Source organism: Gadus morhua, chromosome 16 (genome assembly GCF_902167405.1).
Source record: "Gadus morhua chromosome 16, gadMor3.0, whole genome shotgun sequence".
Lineage (NCBI taxonomy): Eukaryota > Metazoa > Chordata > Actinopteri > Gadiformes > Gadidae > Gadus > Gadus morhua.
The window spans coordinates 26,827,773-26,849,197 of NC_044063.1; the positions used below are offsets into that span (position 1 = coordinate 26,827,773).

At 43.9% G+C, this 21,425-nt stretch overlaps 4 protein-coding genes across 5 annotated transcripts in view; 3 read left to right on the top strand and 1 right to left on the bottom strand.

The window, feature by feature from the left end:
* Positions 1–17: 17 nt before the first annotated feature.
* On the bottom strand, positions 18–6,090 carry nudt8 (nudix hydrolase 8). The gene is made up of 5 exons (XM_030380597.1): positions 6,003–6,090; positions 2,861–3,721; positions 2,361–2,493; positions 1,072–1,149; positions 18–969 (listed from the first exon to the last, which is right to left on the bottom strand). Exons 2-5 carry the CDS (start codon positions 3,718–3,720, stop codon positions 784–786), a joined length of 1,257 nt encoding a protein of 418 aa, XP_030236457.1. The 5' UTR covers position 3,721; positions 6,003–6,090; the 3' UTR covers positions 18–783.
* Positions 6,013–11,813, top strand: ftr86 (finTRIM family, member 86). Of its 2 annotated transcripts, XM_030380579.1 has the most exons (10): positions 6,013–6,126; positions 6,828–7,383; positions 7,682–7,777; positions 7,928–8,161; positions 8,806–8,965; positions 9,634–9,729; positions 10,103–10,144; positions 10,281–10,346; positions 10,790–10,992; positions 11,302–11,813. In XM_030380579.1, the coding sequence occupies exons 2-10, from the start codon at positions 6,859–6,861 to the stop codon at positions 11,635–11,637; spliced, it is 1,758 nt and encodes a 585-aa protein (XP_030236439.1). In that variant the 5' UTR covers positions 6,013–6,126; positions 6,828–6,858; the 3' UTR covers positions 11,638–11,813. The 2 variants fall into 2 exon arrangements, with proteins under 2 accessions (XP_030236439.1, XP_030236438.1); XM_030380578.1 differs by lacking the exon at positions 6,013–6,126 and having other exon boundaries at positions 6,497–7,383.
* Positions 11,814–12,617: 804 nt separating this feature from the next.
* On the top strand, positions 12,618–14,200 carry cbln20 (cerebellin 20). Its single transcript, XM_030380616.1, has 4 exons — positions 12,618–12,701; positions 12,930–13,052; positions 13,175–13,315; positions 13,465–14,200. The coding sequence occupies exons 1-4, from the start codon at positions 12,695–12,697 to the stop codon at positions 13,890–13,892; spliced, it is 699 nt and encodes a 232-aa protein (XP_030236476.1). The 5' UTR covers positions 12,618–12,694; the 3' UTR covers positions 13,893–14,200.
* A 3,838-nt stretch (positions 14,201–18,038) lies between these two features.
* Positions 18,039–21,425, top strand: part of cbln18 (cerebellin 18) — a 4,184-nt gene continuing 797 nt past the window's right edge. Inside the window, exons 1-5 of the mRNA XM_030380615.1 lie at positions 18,039–18,148; positions 18,486–18,591; positions 18,887–19,066; positions 19,380–19,511; positions 20,057–20,148. Coding sequence (XP_030236475.1) covers positions 18,492–18,591; positions 18,887–19,066; positions 19,380–19,511; positions 20,057–20,148 — 504 coding nt within the window. The 5' untranslated portion in view covers positions 18,039–18,148; positions 18,486–18,491. The remainder of the gene's footprint in view (positions 18,149–18,485; positions 18,592–18,886; positions 19,067–19,379; positions 19,512–20,056; positions 20,149–21,425) is intronic.

Consider the following 21,425-nt stretch of genomic DNA (forward strand, 5'->3'; position numbering starts at 1 on the left):
CTTTTAATACAGACAACTGCTTTTCCCACATAGCTTTATTTAATCGACTACTCAACAGTATGCCTAATATGTCATTGTCAGTGATCAAGTCCAGTACACAGGGTAATTCTTCTGCAGGGAAGTGAATCTTAATCAGCCAGTTGATTTGCATTGGAAAGACCTTTTAATAGGGTCCTGCCTACAACAACATGGAGGAGCTGTTCAATGGGCCATCCATATCAATGGCACTGAAGAGGTAATCTCTGAGTACTTCATAATCACAATGTACATGCTACAAACAGTGGCTGAAAACCAATGACTAATCTTTTGACATTCATGAATGCCATCAATAAAGGGTTATATGATCTGAAAGGAAAATAAATAATAGCTCTGTCGATTTATGTATATTTCTGAGAATTATCTTCCTGAGTGTACTGAAATGTATTTATTTTAAATATAAAGGATATAGTTAAATGTTAAGAATATATAGAACAATTATAAATATATGAAACCAAATGCAACGGAACATTTTCACTGCATTGATGTTCAATTGTCAATGCAACAAACAGCTGCTCCATTAATGCATTGTTTCACTATGTCCTCAAACCAGTAGGCCAGGCTCCTCTCACTCCCCCAACGAGTGCCATTGACCCCTGGCTAGGCGAGCGCAAACTCATAAACAGGCCGATCGATATCCTTTGCAGTCAAATCAACAAATTGCCGTGAAGATCATTCAATAAATGCCCCTTGGATTTCACATCATGATTCCAAAATGTTCACATTGTCAGGATGCGAGTCAGGTTGCTAGGGCGACGCGATGATTGCCAGGGCATGGTCGAGAGCGACGGCTGTCAGGCCCCACACGCGGTGCTTGCCGTTGTTGAACACGGGCAGCGTGTAAGCGTACTTGTCGCCGCTCCGGAAGTGTGTGTATCTGCGGTTCGAAGGGTCGACCACGTGGGAGAAGGACAAGGTGAAGATCTCCTCTACCTGCGGACCAATACAGAGGGGACAGACATTTTTGTGGAGATCTGCTCACGAGATTATTTTGAAACAGTAGTTTGAATGACAACTGGAACCACGTGAGTTTACCTCTTCTGGGTTTGGTTTAAAGGACAGGTCTTCAATGGGGCCCAGGTTAGCCAGCACTGGAGCAACCATCATGCCTGACTTTAGACAGAACCAGAGAGATACAAGGTCAGGTTAAAGTCTTTTAATGACTGATGCAAACAACAACAGAGTTACACCGACCATGGGTATTCTTATGACAAGATGCCGGCAATTACCGACACGGCATAGAGTTCTAGAAAGATTAAAAAAAAAATTGAATATTAATGTATGTAAAAATAAGTATACTAGAAAAAAAGTATATCTAAAATTATACAACGGGGGACCTAAATCCAGCGATCTGATTGGTTCCCAACTGTTGTATAATGAGCGTATACATAACTGCCATGACGCCCGATCATTTTGTGAAAGTTTGCATATCACTCCGCGCCTGGAAGTAGAAACAGTTACAAAGTAAATCATATGTTGGATGATGGAGAGGGTGTAAATGTTGTTACTCCGGGAGTGAGCAAGGCGATGGAGAGACTAACGAAAGCTTAGGCACACGGCGAGTGAACTGCTCCATAGGATAAATTGCCGGCGAACCGCTCTATCGGAGCCTTCTCTCGGAGGGACGCTAAAGTGTGTTGCATAGCGACCGTCGATGCATAGCGGCAGCCAGGAGGGACTACTTTTTTGTATTCTTTGATAAAACGGCTATTTTGACTTTCTTGGTTTCTTTTTAAATGTAGTGTGTCTACGACTTTCGTTTCGCCATAACAGTAACTGTTGTATAAAAGCAATAGATCACTTCAGTCAGTGGCATGTGCTCATTATACCACTGTGAAGGGGGTCGCCGGCCCTCCGCTGCACGTCGGGTCCGGACAACGCCCCTTAACAGTGGTATAATGAGCACATACCACAGCCTGGTGTGATCTATTGCTTAAGTATATTACAGGTTTAGTCATAATATAACATATCAAATAAACGAATCACAATTGTATACAAAATATCATTTTGAGATCGAAATATTTTTAAAAATGGTTATACGCTATGAAGTTATGAAGTAGAATATCAATTATTGAATTATTTTGGTTAATCATGTTATGCGTTGATAAGGTTTCCAACCAGATCATGAAAAATATTAGAAGATTGGCTTTGAAAACCGGCAGGCAGGCTGTTTCAGCTCATGACGATATTTATACTGAATTTTATTTAACCATTCTATTTTACCATCAATGTTACTAGGCCAGGCGCCATTCCAACATCTACCTGTTTGTGATAACCTCTGAGGCGTATGGAAGTCTGACCACCAGGTAGCCTTATTTACTTACTGTCTCCCTGAGTGGCTTCAGAAGGCCCCACACCTTCTCTGTTGCCACGGTAACGCCAAGCTCCTCCCGGGCCTCTCTCAGGGCCGTGTCCACCACGTCTTTGTCTGATGGATCGTTCTTGCCACCTGCAAAGCTACACAACCAACGGGCATGACAGGGTGAGGCTGCTTGAACAGACACACACACACACAAACAAACAGTGATCTAACTTCACACAGACTACCAAAATCTATCAATGGTATGGGAGATAAAAAAATAAATGAATCAATGGATAAAAATCTAAATAGATAGATGCCTCTATTCATCTTTATATAGGTTTTTCTATATAGATTGTCCGATAATTGCCCAGGGGTTCAATGCAATCCAGGGGTCGTTCATGGTGCTGATACGGCCATTACACTGTATCGCCTAATGGTACGTTTTGAATCTCGTATCGTGATTTATTTCATTTGTCACGAGCACATTGCCTGAGGCAAATGACTCACAGGCAAGGCACCTACCTGACATCTCCCTTATTTCTTTTCAGCTTGCTGGAGCGTAGAGTGAAGAGGAAGGCCGGCTCGCCTTGCACGGAGCACAGGGTCACCAGGATGGATGCCCATCTCCCCTGGCTCTTTCCGTGGGCCTGAGCCAGCCCTCGCCCTGCCTCGTATAGCTTCAGGTTGCGGCCCAGGCTGCCACGGCACCTCTGCTCGTTCTCCGGGGACAGGCAGTGGCCCAGGGCGGCGGCCTGACGGGGGCAGGCCTGGTGAAGGCCTCTGCTCTGGTTCCACAGGGCGGGGCGACAGAGAGCCGCAACAGCTGGTCTTTGTGCTGCGGAGCCTATCATTTGAGGCGGAAATATGCCACCCTGGTTATGACCGGGGTTGATACATACCGGTGATTGGCTAATGCTCTGCAGCCTGTCCTGTAGTGGAAGAGGCTTCATGTGGTTTGCCGGGTCACCATTTGTACCGGGACGTTTGGATGTTTGTGTTGGATAGTTGAACATGGAGCCCTGCCCGCGCTCCGGCCTTATTGGATGCTGTGCGAGCGGAGAAGGCTGGGGATGGACGGACAGAGCAGCTCTGATTTTGAGATTTTGGTGTGAAGCAGCCTTCAGAAGATAATGTCCACAGCCGTAGCTTGGTGGTGCAGGAGCTGAAACAGAGGGGGATGTCGCCTTGGAGAATGAGACATCTCCTGCTGTTACTGCTATTTTTTTCTGTGAGGAGTTGAGAGTCTTGAAGCCTGTAGATGCACACCACTTGCTGCACATGTTCCCAGGCGGAGCCATTGGAGAAGCACTGTATAAGGAGTCTCTCACGCCAACCAGCAAGCCCCTCATATGGCAGGAACCCATCTGAGGACCTTTCAACATTCTGAAACGTAACAAAACATATTATGGAGTATTAAATACTGTAACACTTGATACATTTGAGTTTCTTACTTTTTGAAGAAGATCGATTTTGATGAATGAAACTTTCACACCGTTCACTAATATTCCTATTTATAGTATTGACTTTAAAAAGCCTACATTTTGAATCAATAAAGTATCATGGCGCACAGTGTGCAGGTTCTGAAATTTCATGACCAAGCTCAGATTAATATTCAACATGTTTGATTCACTAGACTGAAAAAGCAGGTTTCTCCATACACTGTATATAACATGTCTTCACCAGACTCTTTAAAACAGGTCCTAAACAGACTGTATAAAACATGTCCTTACCAGACTGAATAAAACATGCCCTCACCAGACTGTATAAAACATGTTCTCACATACGCCCAATCCCAATGTCCGGACTCACGGACTTTGATGTGCGTACTCGCAAAATTATTAAGGCTTTAGGGCTGTCCCAATGTCGAATTCCGAAGGGCGTGAGGGTTTGAGTCCACACTTATCTAGCCCTTTCCGTGGCCCAATCCCAAAGTGAGCCCTGAGGACTAAGGACTCACAGACTTTATTGATCTCAGGTGCTAAGTGAGCGAGTGTGTAAGGCCACATGGGCTGAGATAGGTATATGGGATTGGGACAGCACTTAACGAGTGCACATGTTACCTTGGCAACGTTTAATGACAAAGATGTTGCTGACACTTGCCGGTTTGGGAATTCTCATTTTTAGTTTCTTTTTTGTTATTTTGTAAATGCAATTAAAACAATACACAGCAATTAATTGATATTAGAAAATATAATTTTTACTTTTTTTCGGGGGTAATTCGCTTAGGTGAAGCCTGCACTGATGTGGACTCACGGAAAGGGCTCGATAAGTGTGGACTCAAACCCTCACGCCCTTTGGAATTTGACTTAGAGACAGCCCTAAACCCTAATTTCGCGAGAACGCGCAATAAAGTCTGTGAGTCCGGACATTGGAATTGGGCCCGTTAGCCTGCAGCATGGTCTGCCCCACCAGTGCAGACTTCACCTAAGCGAATTACCCACAGTTCAAGCGTTTTGACGTTTACCGCGGACTCGGAGACCATAGGGGAAATCCGGAAATTAGGAAGGTTAACAACAGACGACGCTACTGTCAATGTGCGACCGGATGGGAATTGGGTGGGCATTTTTTAGACGGATCATTTGGATCAGCTCAACAACAAGAGCTCTTCATATTACTAATTATACCTTTTATAATTCAGCCAAATGTAGCCCGTTTTGAATTATGATTAGTATGTGTAGGCCAATAAGCATCTAATTCAATACATCCTTTATACTGAAGTATTCAAAAGTATAAATATATTTTCTAATATCAATAAATTGCTTTGGCCGATTGTTTTCATTGCATTTACAAAAAAAAAAGAGAATTCCCAAACCGGCAGTGTCAGCAGCATCTTTGTCATTAAACGTTGCCAAGGTAACATGTGCTCTCGTGAAAAGCTGTCCCAGTCCAATATATACCTATCTGAGCCCATGTGGCCTCACGCACTCACTCACTTAGCACCTAAGATCAATTAAGTCCGTGAGTCCTTAGCCTCAAGGCTCACTTGGAGATTGGGCCATTGACTGTATAAAACAGGTTTCCACCCTAAACTGTATAAAACATGTCCTCTCCATAGACTGTATAAAACAGGTGTCCACCCTAGACTGTATAAAACAGGTTTCCACCCTAGACTGTATAAATAAGTTCCCAGTAGGATCGTCACCTGCTGGTGGGGTGAGAGATGTTGTTACCAAGTGGCCTGGTGAGTAGCGGAACTAGTATGTTCAGCCTTCAGGATCACAACGTTAAGTGTTGAAGTAGTCAGTTAACATGAGCTTCTTTACACTTGGAAACAGTCATGTAAACAAGCAGGACACTCGGAGCACGTCAATAAATCCAACATAGCATGTGGACATATTGGCTTGCTAACAGGTCAGTGAGCAAGGTTAGCCTCATTGGCTGTGCAACAGTGACTCAGAATAAAACAAATGTATAAACAAACGTTTCTTTGTGAAACTGTCCACTTTGCAGCTATTCTACCAGCTAGTTAACGCTAACCAGTGTGCAGGTTAACATCTAGCTGTCCCACAGGCTACTGAAGTAACACTATGTAGTAGCAGGACACTATTAGCACACAATAAATGATGTGCTATTCCTAAACTAGCAGCCACCATAGTATATTTATGCATCCCGAATACCGAAAGACGGTTGACGTCATAAAAAATGAATAATAAGTCAGGCTCACCTTGAAATGTGTGATCGCACAACACGGAGAGTTTGCGCGCACGCAGGAGTGAGCTGCTGCGTTCAAGACAACTCGGGAGTTTGATCTCCGAAATTCCGACTTCCAACGTCATTGCCTTTACGCAGTAAGTTAACTCGGGGGGGCAAAACATATGGATGCCCGTTGGTAGTTTGGCACATTATAGCTCATTGCTGGATGAAAATATATCTATATATATATCTATATATTTGGCAGCAACTTATGCTTATTTTGGAAACATAGGAAGAGAGAGATCATGTTTTTCGTGTTCCGAGTCTACTTGAACGCAAGGTCCATTTCCAGCCTTTAGCGGCCTAATAAGATTGATAACTTCCTTTTTGTCTTTGGAGATGAAAAACAAGTCTGGCTTCTTCAGATTCCTTCTCATTTTCATGAGTGATGATTATGATTCCGTGATGTTATTTTTTAATACAATCAAACGACAAGTAGAGTAGTATATATTGTGTATCTTCTTTATCTGTCCATATATCACGTGACTGTAATGAATCGTGTGTTAACGAAGACGGTCGATACACCTTGACCTCACCAGTCTTGATTGGTGAAATTTTTGGAATACTCATGGAAGCTCCTTGTTCCACTTGTTTTTCCAGCCCCACCCAGTTCTTACATGTGCCTTAACCTTAGCAGGTGATGCATGTGAAGTGGTGTTTCAGCTAGTCTCTCTCTCTCTCTCTCTCTCTCTCTCTCTCTCTCTCTCTCTCTCTCTCTCTCTCTCTCTCTCTCTCTGTGTCTGTGTCTGTGTCTGTAGTCTATGCCTGTGACTAGACTATTCTTACCCACATTCAGGAGGTCTTACTCTGAAAGCACTGACTTCACCATGGCCTCTGCCTGGGCTGAAGAGGAAACCTTTGTCTGCTCAGTCTGCCTGGAGACCATGAAGGACCCTGCCACCCTACCATGTGGCCACTCGTACTGCCTGCGTTGCATTCAAGGTCACTGGGACCGGGAGAAGAACAAAAGCTGCTGCAGCTGCCCTCAGTGCAGACAGGTCTTCAACCCGCGACCCTCGCTGTCCCGCAGCACCTTGCTGGTGGAGGCTATGGAGAAGCTCAGAGTCAGCTTCAAGCAGAGGAACCCCCTTCCTCCACCACTGCCGTCAATCCACAACTACCTGGAGACTGTCCGACCAGGTACAGGAGCTCCAGGGGTGGCCCCGGGGAGACAGGGGGGGCTTTATCCTCAGCTTCCCTTTCCGTTGGCTCCCACAATCTGTCCTCGGCACCAACGGCCTCTGGACCTGTACTGTCGAGAGGACGAGGAGTACGTCTGTGAGGAGTGTGCTCAGTGTGGACATGTGGGTCATTGTGTACTCGCACCGGAGGCAGAGAGGAGAGCGAAGCAGGTACACCCTATAACAAGGCAGATGTCATGCTGTATGGCGTGGATGGCATTGTCTTTTAACTTGTTTTCTGCATATAATAGTGTAAGTAGCCCAAAATAAACTAATCATTCCTTAGTTAGAGAGGCCTTGTTTTGCCTTGTGAAGGTGAGTATGAAACACCTGTCGAAAAAATGGCAAAGGAAGCTTGTATGTTTGATATCATTTGTTTTTGTGATCAGTCTTTGTTTTGCGACGGATATTTTGTATTTTCTTTTTGATATTTACTTGAATTAACTTTGGTATCTGTGTGTTTCTACAGAAGGAGCTAGTTCAGATGCAGGCTGCTGTTCAAATTGGATTACAGGATACTAAGGAAGACTTGAAGGAGATGTCACTGGCTGCACTGCAACACAAAGTAAGCTAGTTTTGGTTTGGTCAGCTAATAACCTCCAAAGCATCTACATTTCTTCATCACTTCCTTGTATCCTTCTGGGATTTCCATGGTTTCACCTTTTATCGTTAACCCTTCCCCCTTCTCTTTGGTCTCTCTAACTTATGTTTACAGGCCTCTGTCCAGGCTCTGCAGAAAGAGAGCGCACATCTAATTTTGGAGCTGAGAAAGGGCTTGGAGCTGATGGGGACCCAGGTGGATGAGCTCCTGGTTTCCCACGAGGCCTCCCTGGGCAGCCGGGCTGAGGGCCACATCCACAGGCTGGAGCAGCAAGCGGCACAGCTTTACTGGAGAAGTCAGGAGATCGACAAACTGGTGGACATGCAGGACAACGTTGGCTTTTTAAAGGTCTGGCAAGAGCATATCGCTGAGCAATCAAACAGCGTACTCTGAGGCCATGCATCAACGTCACCCCTTCGATGTCTATAGGATATCAATATGTTTGTATATCTTGTGCTTACACTTACATTTAGGGCATTTGGCAGATGCTTTTATCCAAAGCGACTCACAATAACTACATTTGTCAGGAGAAGGTGAAACAACAATATATCGCTGTGTATATATCGCTGTCGGTACAGTAAGGACGTTCATAGAACCAAGGGAAAAGCACTAACAATTGCTTGGTTAACCCATTCCCTTTACACAACAAGGATCGTTAGGATAACATGCTGCATAACTAAGTACTGAAACTAAGTACAACATACAATAATTACATACATCAAGTGCAAAGACGTACAACATAAAATAAGTAGAAGGGGTGGGAGGAGGTGGCTATGCAGAGTCTAGGTGAACTCTGAACAGGTGAGTCTTGAGTCTTTTGTGGAAGCTGGTGAGCAATTCTGCGGTCCTGACATTGGCAGGGAGAACGTTCCACCACTGCGGTGCCAAAACATAGAGGAGCTGTGCCTAATCTTGTCATTACTACATTGTGTACAGCAATGCAATGTGTGCACATGAATTAATTATGTGTTTTGTTTTTCTTTATTTTACAGAACTTTCATCAAATTGAGCCCTTGGTGGAAGCCGAGAGGAAAGAGTGTGGCCTGGCCCAGCAACATGAGGCCCTAGATGGAATCCACGCTGCCTTGTCAGAACTTCAGAACTCTGTACAGGACCTTTCCAAGGAAAGCCTGGCTAAGATCTTTAGACTGGGTCAGTACCTCTGTACCACGGTTCTGTTAATTCCTGATAATGGACACCTCGAAGGGCATTATCCCGCTTATACCACGGTCACTTACCAACGGTGACCAAATTAAGACCATTAATTTATATTTGCATGCGTTTTACAATCTGAACATAACGTTTTCCACAAAACATACCGACTAATACCCGGAACCACCATTACACGCCCGTTGGGTTCTCATGCAACGGAAACGTTGTTCACTCCTCCAGTAATTAGGACGGACCATAGCTACGACTTTAGAACGGGAGGTAGCGGGAGGTATTATAGTCCGCTGAGCTTTGTTTCGTTTCCCGTTGCTATGGTTACTACTATTTTAGAGACGATACGCCAGCTAGCGCATTAATTGAGAACGGTAAACAGACAATTTGACGGAACTACTTGTCCAGGTGTCCGTATATCAGGAGTTAATGCACACCCTGCATCCAATCAGAATCGAGTATTCCCGCAGACCGTGGTGTGTGTGTGTGTGTGTGTGTGTGTGTGTGTGTGTGTGTGTGTGTGTGTGTGTGTGTGTGTGTGTGTGTGTGTGTGTGTGTGTGTGTGTGTGTGTGTGTGTGTGTAAGCAAAAACAGGAATGTTGGAAGGTCATTGGGTGGTATCGTGGAGAGGATTGTAACAGAATTCTTCTCATCGTTAGTGAATGATACCACTCCTGCACAATTGGCTGATGGGGAAATGGACACGGAAGGCGAAGCCACTGATGACATGAGCGAAGCTGCCCAAGTAAACACGGGTAATTCAGCATTAAACCATCATTAAAATGTATATTGTGAAGGTGTTAAACAGTAGTAAAGATAAATCCAAGTATCCCACTGATATTCCCATGGTCATTTGCATTCAGAAAAGACAAGTAAGCTGCATGCAAGAGGTTTGATAAAAAAGAAAGAAGGCCTAGTGACAATTGACTGTTTTCCTTCTAACGTCTGGAAAGACATGTTTTGATCTTCTCCCTCACTCCCCCACTTTGGGTGTCCAGTGTGGGTAAATGAATGACCTTCTCTTAGTATATGAACAGAGTTGCTTTATTCTATGGTTATTCTACGATACACTTTCATTTCTCAATCTCCCACCCCCACCTCTGTCTTCATGGCTATCATCGTATGAAGCATCAGCTCCGGCCATTACACCCCTGCCCCATCTGCCTCAAGGTACAAAACCATGCATTTCAAGCAACAGTTGACAAATACAGACCCAGTACACATTGCGTATTTGGCCCTGGGAAATATAAACAGAATTTATTTTTTAACGTTTAACGTAAAAAAATATATTTTCTTACGTTTCTAGAATCTCTTATGGCGACAGCAGAAAACACAGACCTAAAGCCCAAGACCAGAGAAGATATGCTGAAATGTGAGTCTAGACTGTGTACCCTTTTTACTTGGGTATTTTTAATCAGTATTTGTACATACAATTCTAAATTGACCGAACTGTTGCCGTATACAGACATGTATTTATACTAAATACAACCCATGCATGGAATGCAATGCTTTTTGTAGGCTGCAAAGAATTAATAAAATTTCAATTATGCAGGCAATAAATTGCTAGTTTAAATGTACACAAAGCATAACATTAGAATATAGATCTCCCAGTTCATCTCGGACGCAGTCTCTCTATTTAATCCTATGTGACTGTGACCAGCTGACTCAACGGCACCCCCGTACTTCAGGGCTTGTTTTTGCCAAATTGTCCTCTCTCTGTCTCTTTCTTTCTTCCTTTCTTTCTTTCTTACATCTTTTTTTTATCCGTCTCTGGTTTTCTTCCTCTCTCTCCTTCTCACCAACCCGCCCTCCTAGTCCGCTGCGAGCCGACCATGGACCCCAACACGGCCTTTCGCCACATCCTGCTGTCGGAGGGCGGGCGCAAGGCCACACTGCGCCTGGAGAACCAGAACCCCGCGGTCAACCCCGAGCGCTTCCAGTTCTGGAGACAGGTGTTCTGCAGGGAGCCGCTGTCTGGGAGCCCCTTCTACTGGGAGGTGGAATGGACCGGTCTGAAGGTAGGAGGGGGAGGATGGACTGTATAATGGAGAAAGGGAGCGAGTGCTGTGCTTCAATGATGTTCAGTCTTGTGTTTGTTTCTTTTAACAAACCCGTGCTTGAATCATCATCAGAAACCGACAGGCCTTGTTTCGTTCCACCTCATCCTTCTCAACGCTCAACGCTCAATCGCTTATAAAATATCACTTGATATTTAAATTGTCTGCTCGGGTACCAACAGCTCTTGAGAGAATTAGCCTTTCATGCAGTCACTTGTCGTGAGTCTGTCTGTCTCTGATGCTTAAGTCCCGTGTTGTGGCTTTCTTCAGATAACTATCGGTGTGGCCTACAAGGAGATGGAGCGCAAGACCTCTGACGACCAGAGCCGGCTGGGCCACAACGCCTCCTCATGGAGCCTGTACTGGTCCGGGACGGACTTCTCCTTCTGGTGCGGTGGCCGGGAGACCCGGCTGGGTTCCCGAAAGGCCCGACGGGTCGGTGTCTACCTGGATCAGAGCTCTGGTGTCCTGGCCTTCTACCGCATCGCCAACAGCCACGCCCACCTCATTCACTTGCACCAGACCCAGTTCAACGGACCGCTTTACCCAGGGTTCAGGTTCGGTTCGGGGTCCGGGGCCTCGGTGCAGCTGTGCCAACTGGAATGAGACTGAGAAGATGGGGCCCTCCTATAGAGGATCCAAACCCTCTCTGGCCAAAACTGGTTTTGTGTAATTACTGCAAATGTTCTTTGTTCTTCTATTCAACATTTGAGTCATCAAGACAAATTATGATTCAAATACCACTGTTACTTAAATATCTACATATCTATAAATAAAGGAATTGGCAGATTTGCAATATGTGTTTTCTTTGTTGTGTAGTGAAATTCGTTTTCGAATTCAACATTTATTTTACTGGCATTGTATTGAAGTATATGCTTCAAGTTTATTAGATGATCGCATTGTTCTTTTATTCAATAAGAGAGTTCATCTCACAGAAGAAAGAGAGGAAATGTTACACTTTGTTGACCTGGTTGCTTTCTTCCATTGCCTTCACAGCGTTAAGTACTGGATTATAGTGTGACTGTGTTGGAAAATACACACCAAATTCGGGGCAGGGATATATGACCCTCCCCGCAATATTATCTGTCTATTCTCTCCCTGCTCATGGATAACATCTGCTCCAAAAAATTACAATGTGACGGGTCATTGGTGATGAATGGCTTATTGAAAGTATCTTGATAAAATATAATTTCCCAAATCTCCTACATATATTACGCTTGCAAAATTATGGATACACAATAAGGTAAATGGACAAATTGACCGGTAATACAGAGGCAGGCATGTTAGTGTATTTATAAGATGATGTGAAGAAGATAAACCATGCACACACTAATCCACTCCCTACTAAGAGGACAATACCTGGCCTACATCTAAAAGAGAAGAGTAGTGTTTGTTTGGGTGTGTGTGTGCGTGCACGCACACATATCTGTAGAGGTGTCCATAAACTCCCTCTAAAGAAAAATCAAAGGCAACAGGAAATCCCAAGATACTAACTATAGAGAGAGAGGTGTGTTGTGAAAGGAAGGGGAAAAGAGAAAGAAAAGGGGCGGAAGGAGCCCATTGAGTGGTGTATATAGCGCCCTTCACTCTGCTCTCTCCATCAGTTCATCTGCTCCCACCGCCGTGACTCATCTCTGGGCAACCATCGAAGACCACCTTCAACATGAAAGGTAGGCTTCTGTGAAGGACAAACACTTTACTGATAGAGACAGTAAGAGAACGAGACACGGTCGTAGAATTGGTAAAAGCAGAGGCCATGATCCTATTTGTAAAAAAGAATCCTAGGTAAATAGGCCGAAGAGTGTCTTGACCGCCACACCAGTGACCCACGATGTCCCTGACATAGAATTGATTAGAATCTATAATCTTGTGTAACTCTACTTATCTCCTTCTTCTAGCAATTGCGTTCCTCGCTTTACTGGTATGCTATGCCTCCAGCGTACAGTCAAATATAGGTAACTACTCTTGGGAAGGACCGGACTCAGGAACCAGAGTCCAACCTCCAAGCCCAGAAGAGAACGGTAAAGCAACAGGAAAACAAATAAATCAAACTACGTCTGCATTGGAATAACAGAGATATGGTGGCATGTCCTCAGCTGGTTCCATGTGTGCGTGAGACGTATGTGTTGTTTGTTGTGTGCAGAGTGCCTCACAGACACTGCTTCCTGCGGCTGCTGTCTCATGAAGCAGACGATGCACAGGATGGAGGAGTTCTTCAACATGAGCCTCGGTGAATTACAGCACAGCCTGACTGAGACCAGGAGTGTGCTGAACAACATGAGAGGTGAGTTTGTGTGTTTGTGTGTGTGTGTGTGTGTGTGTGTGTGTGTGTGTGTGAGTATGAGTGTGTGTGAGTGTGTGTGCAATACTTGCATTTTGTCTCTTCCTCTGTTAATAATTCAATGAAATCAAGCTCCTCCTTCCCTACTTCAGCCAGCCGCAGTGCCTTCTCCGTGGCTCTCACCGACCGTCGCTGGTGTCTGGGGCCCTTCCTCAGCGACCAAGTCATCATCTACCGGCACGTCTTCCTCAACCTGGGTGGAAACTACAACCTTTTCAACGGCATCTTCGTTGCTCCCCGCTCCGGCGTGTACCTTCTCTCCCTGACAGTGTACAGCGACTCTGGCTCCGCCGGATCCCACCTGGCGGCCTGCGCCACCATGATGGTGAACGACCAGCCGGCCGCCATCCTCAGAGATCTCAACAGCCAGGACCAGGAGGACAGCAGCACCAGCGTGCAGGCGCTGATGCTGTCCGCCGGAGACACGGTGAAAGTGGTCCTGCCCAAAGGCTGCTTCCTGTGTGACAGCGGCAATCACTACAACACCTTCACCGGAGTCCTGTTGTACTCCACCGACTAAGGCCGAGCGAGCCGTCTCGGAACATTCCACGACTGCAACGCTTCCTACCGGGCTCTCTCTCTTCTCGTCTTGAGCGTTTCTCCATCTTGCCGTGTGTGTGCCTTCAACCCCCCTGACTTCCTTCGTCCTAGTGCTTGTGTGTTTTGTTTTATTTGATTTTAGCGTAGGTTCGATACAGATTGGGCTGGGGTACTAGATGGGGTTGTGTGTAGGCCTGCTCTATGGTGAAGATACATTACATGTGTAGGCGACCTCTGCATCTGTGTCAATTCAGAATGAATAAATCAAGATTTTATTCTTAAACCGTGTTTGACGTTGTCTTTTACTTTGTGAGATTCATAAGGGATAAGGTGCAATAGCCGTGAATTATCAACCGTGAAAATACACATCATACACTTGAGTAGCAAGTTTAAATAGGCAAAAAAAAAAAAAAACAGTGGGAGAACCACCGCTTGAACTCAACGCATTGGTACTGTTGACACAATGTCAGGTGATGCTCCTGCTGAACCCAGAACCAAGTGCTTCCCCAATATGGAATCAAAAACACCATATTCAGAGGGCCGCTCCTGTGTGGTTCGGTAATTTGGCGAAATAAGAAAATATACAATATAATATTAACACATTATTACAAATATGACGTTACCACAATGATACAGTCATCAAAGAAATGTCCAGCATTTAACCATGGTTGGCCATGGACGCATGAGAGTCCGCTCTGGCCCTCTTGAGGACTCGGATTGGACAACCCGGTATCACGCGATTTCGTGCTCATGCGCACAAACACACGAAATCGCGTGATACCGGGTTGGGATTGGAAGGTTAGGTTGAAGACGGGCAACACTTAAGGCAGCTCATATGACAGCAAAGGAGATGGAAACCACTTCCCAATGGGAAATAATACATAGTTATCTTTATATTGAGTTAATCAAATGATCCTTATATGATGTTAAAAGTCTCTATCTAAAGTTTTGAGAAGTTTTGTCTGTTACGACTTGACTGTGCCTGTTTCTGTATGAGACAAATTTCAATTTCAAAATACTCCCAGCTTTCTGCGTTGTATATTTTCAAACCAGCTTGGTCCATGGTTGGTTTAGGGTATCGCAGAAGGGCCTTCAGCACCAAGAGCAATAGAAGTGGTCCCACTGATGTTTTTAATTAAAAACATTACATCAAGGCATAGTTACAAGAATTTTTCTAAGTAAAATAAAGTTTATTTACCGCTGTCGTGTCTCTTTCACTTAGTTATTTTATTCCGTTGTTTTCAAGAAACCAAATCGGTTTTACAATAGTGCCTCCCACTAGTAAATAGACGTAGACCTACGCCCAGCGGGACTGTTTTGCAAACAAATAAAGTGACAGCTGAATGAAAAAGCTGAGTGCAAAGCATTGCTAAAATGCAGAAATGTAAAATGAATTGAACTGAAGAATCTGAAAGGTGTGTGTGTGTTTGTGTGTGTGTGTGTGTGTGTGTGTATGTGTGTGTGTGTGTGTGTGTGTGTGATTAAAAGTAGCCCAATAGAGCGAGAAAATGGCCCAATCTGGCAACACTGCCTGAACGTCCTCCAAAAGTAATCCAATCCAGCGGGAGAAATCACCCAACCTGGCAACACTGCTGAACATCCTCACGCTCCAGCGTCAACTTAAAGGAAAATTTCACCAGTGGAAACATGAATAAGTATTGAAATTTGGTACTATTTGTAGTCGAACAATAAAATACATTTTTAATGCATGCAGCACTCACCTAACGACAACCAGTTTGACTACCAGTACAACTACCAGTATAGCTAAAGCCAGTATCGGTATACTATAAAAACTTAATGTTTAACTTCAAACTACCAGTATAGCTATAGCCAGTATAGGAATACTATTCCAACTTCATGTTTAACTACCAGAACGACGACCAGTCTGGCTCCCAGACAGTACATTGGTGGTGACCTCCCCATGTTGAAGCGGGTTCCCTGCAGGTGCTCTGGTTTCCTCCCACACCAGAAGACATCAATGTGAGGTTATTCTTCCGCCGGTGCCCTTGACCTAGGAGGTACACCTGGGAGTTGGTCCCTGTCCGCTGCACTGTGGCTGCCAACTGCTACTAGTGATGGGATAAATGCAGAAATCCCAATGACAAATAAGGAATCTTCTTCTAACGCTACCATTCAGGTGGTGGCCGGCCAGCCCCTGGTATAAACACTCGATGCGGTTGTCTAGGCCAGGGGTTTCAACTTTTTTTTCCCAAGGACCGGTCTATTCATATATGGCATATTCATATATGACTACCGGTCGTCAATTTAAATGCCTTCATTTTAAAATGCATAATTTTTAATCAAAGGATGCAGCTGTTTTTGAAGATGATTTATTTGTCATATTTACAACAATTAAAGCAACAGCAATTAACTGCTGGAGTTTCAGGCTCCCCTCAACAATGCAATATATGAAATAATACAATTTATAAGAGAACCAAGTCAACTGAGACTTAAACACATGAGACACAGTGCATCTACAGTGCTTAATTTACAGTGGGTTAGTCGCATATTATGAACTAGGGTGCAACAAAGGCTAATTGTGTGAATTGAATAAACCAATAATACACAAAATGTGTAAAAAAAAACACTCTATAGATTCCATGTGTTGGAGGAATTAACATGACTCATATAGCATAAGTTATAAAACATGATTTTTTTCTTGCCTTTCCTGGACCGGGGTTTGGGAATCCCTGATCTAGGCACACACCAACTGGGCGGGGGGCACACGATCAGAGTGACTTTCTGTGTTGCTTGGGTTGGGGTTAGGGTTAGGGTTAGGGTTAGGGTTAAGGCCACTTGCTGGGTTTTCCTAAACCCAGCAAGTGGCCTTGCTGGGTTTAGGAGTTGAGTGCCTAGCCGTGGGAACGCTGCCCGTGCAGCAATAAATCTCCATTCACACACAACTCATTTGGATGATCCGAGTAACATCAAAACAAAGGCTCCTCGGTTCAATATTGGTACACGCAGACTTTACTCTATTTAGTGACACGTGGACCCTCAGTTACCCTGCTGTGGGTGGGTTTTAATCATTGTTCGAGGGTCCTCAGGGTCGACTGGTGGTCCTGATCATGCAGACTCCATTGAACACCCCCTCCTGAAGGCTATAGCTATTATTGAAGCAGAGATGTTTGAACTCTTAAGTGTTCTTTTGAGTTTCATATTCAAATTTTTCCTTGAGTCCAACTCAAATTAGCCTATGACCACTGGATAGGCTGGTAGGCTGAAAAAGTATCCATCTACAAATGTATTAATGTGTTGTTTATGATTAGTTTATAATTTTAAGCCATTTAATTCCCCAACCAGCAACCCATTTACAGCTTTTAATGCTGCAAACAAACACACACAGGATTGGCATTGTGTGGGACGAGCTAAGGCTCACAGTCAAATGTCTAGTTCACACGTAACAACAATTTGCATCAAACAAAAGCTCCAAGCAATGCCCCCCGTCAGCAGCGACCCATCCTCCCCTTGCCGCCCCTACCCTGCCTCCTGCCTTGTCTTTAATCAACCATCTTGGTTGTTCCACTTTAGCTTGGGAACCAGGTTATGTTGTGTACCAATATACCAATGCGGGCCTTCTCTGATGAACTGATAGCAGTTACCCACCGGTTCATCAGCTGCTTTCGCCCCATGACAAACGCCATGAGGTCATTGTCCAACGCCATGAGAGCATTGTGCTCCACTGAAATGATGGCAATCAGATACCCAGCGACCCACTAAAATCTGCTGATGAGGGAAAAAGACTTTTCAACAAGTGTTCTTGTTTTGTCACATTAAAGGAAACGTTATATGTTCACAGGGTGTTGCCTCCCCATTGTGAAAGGGGCTTTGGTATCAGTGTTTCCCTGGCACTGAAGACCTGTGTTTTCACAATAGTGTGGTTGTGTGTGTATCTGTGTGTGTATCTGTGTGTGTGTGTGTGTGTGTGTGTGTGTGTGTGTGTGTGTGTGTGTGTGTGTGTGCGTGCGTGTGTGTGTGTGTGTGTGTGTGTGTGTGTGTGTGTGTGTGTGTGTGTGTGTGTGTGTGTGTGTGTGTGTGTGTGTTTGTTAGTTAGTGAATGTGTGTTGGTAGATACAGTCGTTCCCTTCCATCAGGTCATGTGACATACATCAATAAGTGGTCAAAGCAAGCCCTGCATACTTCATACCTGCTGGACTCTTGCTAACAGCAGACCTCTCACACTCTCACAGGTGTTAGCATCCCTTTATATCGAGGACACCGAGCCAAACCTGTACAGTAAGTCGATGAATTACCGTTCTTAAATAAATAATTGTTCCTTTCCTTTAAACAGACATGTACCGAAGAGGATTGGTGCCACATTTAACATTTAAAAGTTCAAAGTCAGAATTCTGACTTTATTCTCAGAAATCAAAAAAGAAAATCACGTGGCCCTAATCCTCTTCCATAGATATACGTTAATATTTGTGTCATTAAAACCATGCATGCAAGGTCAAGTATGTTAGAATGGTTGTGAAGATACTTTCTAAGCAAGTGTCTCTCAGTTAAAGAACTCAGATATTTGAAAAGATATAACCCTGAAAATCAGAATTAATCCCCCGCTGCATGATTTCAGTTGAAGATGGTTGCATTGTCGCTTATGAGCGTGTGGGGGTTGCTGTGCCTCTGCACCACTGTCCATGGCATGGGCAGCAATATCGACATATTGGCACAAACAGCAAGTAAGGAAACAATTTATCACTTTCATCAACAACAACAACAACAACAACAACAACAAAATCTCATTCAATGTCAACATTTGTCATCCAAAATTGATATTGGACAGCAGGAAACAAATGGTCTGTCAATGTAATTTGTTTTCACTGGACCACATAATGAGATCCCATCACTGGCCGTCTATATAAATCACTGCCTGAAAGCACTCATTTTTTACTTTCAAACCATTTCAGGGGATCATTTTGTTTTTCTTAAGTGGTCATCCTCAACCTCACCCCATCACCAACCCTTTGTTCACAGTCAACCTCCCGGGGACCCTGAGCTGTGGTGTGAACTGGGGGTGCGATTGTGCATTCAGGCAGAAGGACTGCTGTTGTGGGGCCAAGCAGTTCACGGCCCTGGAAGACAGCATCTACACCAGGCTGGTGGCATTTAGGATGGAGCTCCACGACGTTGAAATGCAAACAGAGGCCCTCACAAGTAAAACCTGCAGGGGGGGGGCTATTGCAATATTCATGGCAATGCAATTAAAACGGACTAAGTCCAATCAATCCATCACCCACTCAATTGTAAACTGTTGCTGCTGAGAAGACTGCACTGCAATTTTCATGTCCCTGTTTAAAATTTGTATTAAATGGTCAATCTAAATCGGCAGAATTTTCCAATTTGGCACGTTGATGTGGTCAAGATGTCAAATAGCGTGCGCGCATTGTACGTTGATGCATGCGATGCATTGGAGAGATATTTATGTATCATGACTTTTTCTCTCTTTATTTCCACGATTCTCTCTTAGAAAACACCCACATCGCCTTTTCAGCCAGCATGGCTGCAAGATCCGGCTCTTTTGGTCCTTTCACCACAAATGTTCCCATTCCCTACACCTTAATTGCTACTAACGATGGAAACGGATATAACCCTGCTCTGGGTAAGACACAAAGCTGTACACACGCGCGCGCACACACACACACACACACACACACACACACACACACACACACACACACACACACACACACACACACACACACACACACACACACAAACACAAACACAATATTTCGTCATTGCCGTAAAGCCATAGACGTAGACACAGACGTTTTGCCCAGTGTAAAGTGGTCACGTGTTCACGGGTCACAGCTCAGGCTAACCGCCGACTCACGAATGATGTCAATTATTTGAGTCTAAGCTTCTTTTTGATGACATTTTTCAAGCTAACGTAACATAACACAAGTTATGAATGGTTTCTTCTCCACATAGTGGACAACACCATATACGGTTTTATGAGTTTTTAGATAAGTTAGTTACTACAAACATGGCCTCTTTGCCAATTCCGCCCCAGCCGAGACAGACCAAACCTGTAAACCACACGATGAACATTTACCCCTCACAGCCATACCTAGCACGAAACGACGTTACCACAGAGGAACTAGTTATTCTTCACTAACCCTTCCCCTGGTTCCCTCTCACCAGGCATCTTCACCGCGCCTCGTGCGGGGGTATACTCCTTCGCCTACACTGTGTACTCCAGCGTCGGTACCACGGGGGCGCGCCTCTACCATAATGTAGGCCCGCAACACACCGTCACTTACCTTACAATTGCCACGCTTTCCTTTCAGCTTTTCAATGTTTCTTTTTAATTATTTTTTGCTTTTACTCTTTTACTTTTCCCCCGTTTTTTTTTGTTGTGCCAACATGATTGACCTGAGTAAATGACATGTAGAGACGAGTTAAGCGTTTGACAGGTGTCTCGTGGAAGTGAGGCCTATAGTTATACCACACACAAGTAGCCTGCCTACTCCAGAGTCAGAATCAGAATTACTTTTATTACATCTTATTTTACATAAGAGCAGAGCCGGACAGTAACGGAGTACATTTACTTGAGTACAGTACTTAAGTACAATTTTGAGGGATCTGTACTTTACTCGAGTATCATTTTTTGGGAGTACTCATGACTTTACTCAAGTACATTTGAGAGGCAAATATTGTACTCTTTACTCCGTTACATTTCTATCCATAACCGTGAGTACCCGTTACTCCTTCTGAAAAATAAAAAATAAAAGGAGAAAAGAAGAATCACGGAAACCCTCAATTTGTTGTTTCCCTCTCAAACGTGATTCCCTCTCAAACTGATTAGGACAGCCTTCAGCCTATCAGCAATCACCTTTGCTTTCCGCCAAAGCCAACTCCATGGTCAGAATTAGATGAGAGACGATTGTTGATTTGATTGATAAAAAAACGGAGAAACTCACACATACATAGAATTGTTAGCTGAATTTTCTTTTCTGATATTGCATATTTATTTAAGCTGAGCAATTGTTTTTATGTTCTTGAGTATACTGTTATACTGTATACTATTGTGCTATTGCCATGGTAAAAAGATGAAAATTACTTGATTTTACTTTCAATTCCTTTTACATTCTCCAAGGTGTTAACATTTTTCATAACTCCATGTAGGACGTTTCTATACATAAATGTTAGCACTGTGGCAGTAGTAATGCAATATTTAGAAAACATACTCTTGTACTCTTGATACTCAAGTACTTTTAAAAACAAGTACTTCAGTACTTTTACTTAAGTAGACATCTGACTGTAGTACTTTTACTTGAGTAAAATTTAGCAAGGGGTATCTGTACTTTTACTCAAGTAAGGAAGCTGTGTACTCTGTCCGCCTCTGCATAAGAGTACAATTCTTGGGCTAGGTTCCTCAACAGCCACATAGCAGCAACAATACAATATAAAGTAAATAAAGATAATTACAAGTAAGTAATAAAGATGTAAAAATAGGCAGCATAGATCGCAATAATAATAAATTAGAATAAAGTAATAAGAGATACTAAGA